This window comes from Gavialis gangeticus, unplaced genomic scaffold (assembly GCF_001723915.1).
Source record: "Gavialis gangeticus isolate Ggan-Ray unplaced genomic scaffold, GavGan_comp1, whole genome shotgun sequence".
In the NCBI taxonomy this organism is placed as follows: Eukaryota; Metazoa; Chordata; order Crocodylia; family Gavialidae; genus Gavialis; species Gavialis gangeticus.
The window spans coordinates 27,868,503-27,871,004 of record NW_017729025.1 but is presented as its reverse complement, the minus strand read 5'-3'; the positions used below and the strand labels follow the sequence as shown (position 1 = coordinate 27,871,004).

The window sequence follows — 2,502 nt, the reverse complement described above, 5'->3', positions numbered from 1 at the left end:
TCTGGGAAGCTAGTCCCAGTTCCATATCTGCCTTGGCCTTCCTGACTGCCCCCCTACATCCCCGAGCAACTGCAGAATAGCCCTCCCTGGTGATGACCCCTTCTTTCCATTGGGTGTAAGCCTCCTTTTTAGCAAGGAGATATTCCCAGATGCTTTTGGTGAGCCATGGAGGCTTGTGTGCTCTCCTGTTCCCTTTGATCCTTGTTGGGATTACTTTCCTTTGGGCTTGGAGGATCGTCTCCTTAAGGAGTGACCACTCTTCTTGGACACCTGGCTCCCCTCCCCTCTGGGACCTCAGCGCTTCTTCAACTATCCTCCTTAGCTCGTTGAAATTTGCTCTCCTAAAATCTAGGGCTGCTGCCTTACTGCATGCCTTTGCCACCTTGCACTGGATGGAGAATTCCAGCAGGTGATGATCGCTGTCACCCAGGTGGTCGAGCACCCGCAGCCCCCTCACCAGGTCATCACCTGTGGCCAGCATGTGTATGTTTATAGATTGGGGAGGGCAAAATACATCCTGCAAGCTGGATTTGACTTGCCGAGGTGTTTTATCCAGCCTGTGGTGGGCCCTTGGCTCTGCCCTGCCAAGGCTTGGGCAGGGGGAAGCCCAGGCCATGGCACGTGTCTGGTCCCACTGCCACTGGGTGTGCAGTGGGGCTGGGGTTGCGTGATGGCTGGACCCACTTTCTGACAGCCCCCACAGTGTGGGGTCCTTACAGCTGCCACTTCTGGTCTCTGCCAATTCAACTCAACCTGGCCCTACTTACTGCCTGGGCACCCTGGCCTTTCTGCCCTGCACCTGCTGCCAGGGGTGCTGGATGGAGCAGGCAGTCAGGGTCTTGATGGGAACTGGACCACGACCTGTGTGAGCATCATGTGTTTGGCTTGGCAGATGGGATAGGGCCCTTGGTGGATGGGAAGTGGCATCCGGAAGCAGGACGGATGGCCAGAGCCAGGATTGCAGGGTGGTGACAGCACAAGCCTGGGGACTGGGGCAGAGCCCCAGTCCACTGCCTTCATGTCCCTGTGATGGGTACTGGTTCCGTAGCCAGGGGCATGCAGGGAATAAATTGCGGCTCTGTCCCAGGCCCCAGCCCCATGCTGTCACTACTCTGGGATCCCGATCCCAGCCCCAACGCTGCCCTCCTGTCCTACTGCCAGATGCTGCTCCCCATCCACCCAGAGGCCCATTCCACCTGTTCAGCCAAGCATGCCCTGCCCTTGTGGGTCTTGGGCTGGTAGACCCCAGGATTGCTGTGCAATGACAGCGTGGGGCTGGGTCCAGGGAAGAACCATGATCCACTTCCCACATGCCCCTGCTCACAGAACCAACTCCTGTTGCAGGGACATGTGGGTACTGGATCATGGGTCTGCCTCAGGTCCCAGCCCATCCTGTCACTGCCTCATGACCACTGGCCCTGCCCACCCATCCTGCTCCCAGATGCTGCTCCTTGCCCACCTGTGGCCCCATCCTATCTTCCTGGCCAAGTACAGGGCAAAGCCACTTAGGGAGCTTTAGTGAGCTGTTGCAGGCTGGGGAGGAACTGACTGGCTCATGATAGCCCAGCAACATTCCCTAAATGGCTCTCCAAATAATTGCCCATGCCTGGTATAGATACATGTGTGTTTGTATGGATATGTGTGTGGATATGTATACAAATGTGCAGTGGCATAACTTGTGGGAGGGGAACTAGGGGCAACTGCCTCAGGTGCTGACTTGGGGAATGGGGGTGCAAAAAAGCAGCTGCTGCCAGCAGCTGTGCATTCACAATCATGAACTAGAAGTTGCCACTTCTGCTTTGCCTTATCTGTACACTGCTATAAATATTTGCATGTGTGTATGTATAGACATATTCATGCTATACACTATGTGCTGCACCTATGTGTGTGTTACATATGCATAAATATATGTATGCAATACAAACAGACTTTTTATCTCTTTATATGTAACAGATATATGCACTTATGCTTGCAACTTTTACTATGAATATTGATATATTATGACTTATGTGTATATGCATGTGTATACTGTGTTCTTAAGCATGGTAGTTCATTTATTCTTGACTCAACACATTCATAAAAAAGTTAATTACTCACCTTCTCAGTTTTTCAGTTACTTTTTCAAGTTCTTCCTGAGCACGTCTCAGTTCTATTTCAAGATACTGGCGCGTAGAATCAAATTCTGTTTCAAGCATTTCCAGTTTGTGGGTAGTATAGGATAGGCGCTTCCGTAATTCCCCCTTCTGTTCTTGCAAAGTACTAGAAGAACAAACACCACAGCTGTAGCATTTAGCAAGTCTTGAAGGGTCTTTCTTGATCATTTTCACCCTCTTGATTTCAACATTTCACCATTGCATAGCATGGAAGATAGTAAGATAGAGAATGGGACTTAATCATTTATAAGTTTATTTCTATTACAGTATATTTTGAAACAATTATGTTGCCAGTACCTCCATCCATCCTTTCTAGGCCAGCTACCACTAACATCTGAATGCCATCCCA

General features: G+C 50.6%; 1 protein-coding gene across 2 annotated transcripts in view; it reads right to left on the bottom strand.

The window, feature by feature from the left end:
- BEGAIN (brain enriched guanylate kinase associated) overlaps nucleotides 1-2,502 on the bottom strand; it is a 310,010-nt gene that overhangs the window by 128,345 nt on the left and 179,163 nt on the right. For both annotated transcript variants that reach the window (XM_019518557.1, XM_019518558.1), the window contains one exon: nucleotides 2,098-2,259. In XM_019518557.1, coding sequence (XP_019374102.1) covers nucleotides 2,098-2,259 — 162 coding nt within the window. The remainder of the gene's footprint in view (nucleotides 1-2,097; nucleotides 2,260-2,502) is intronic.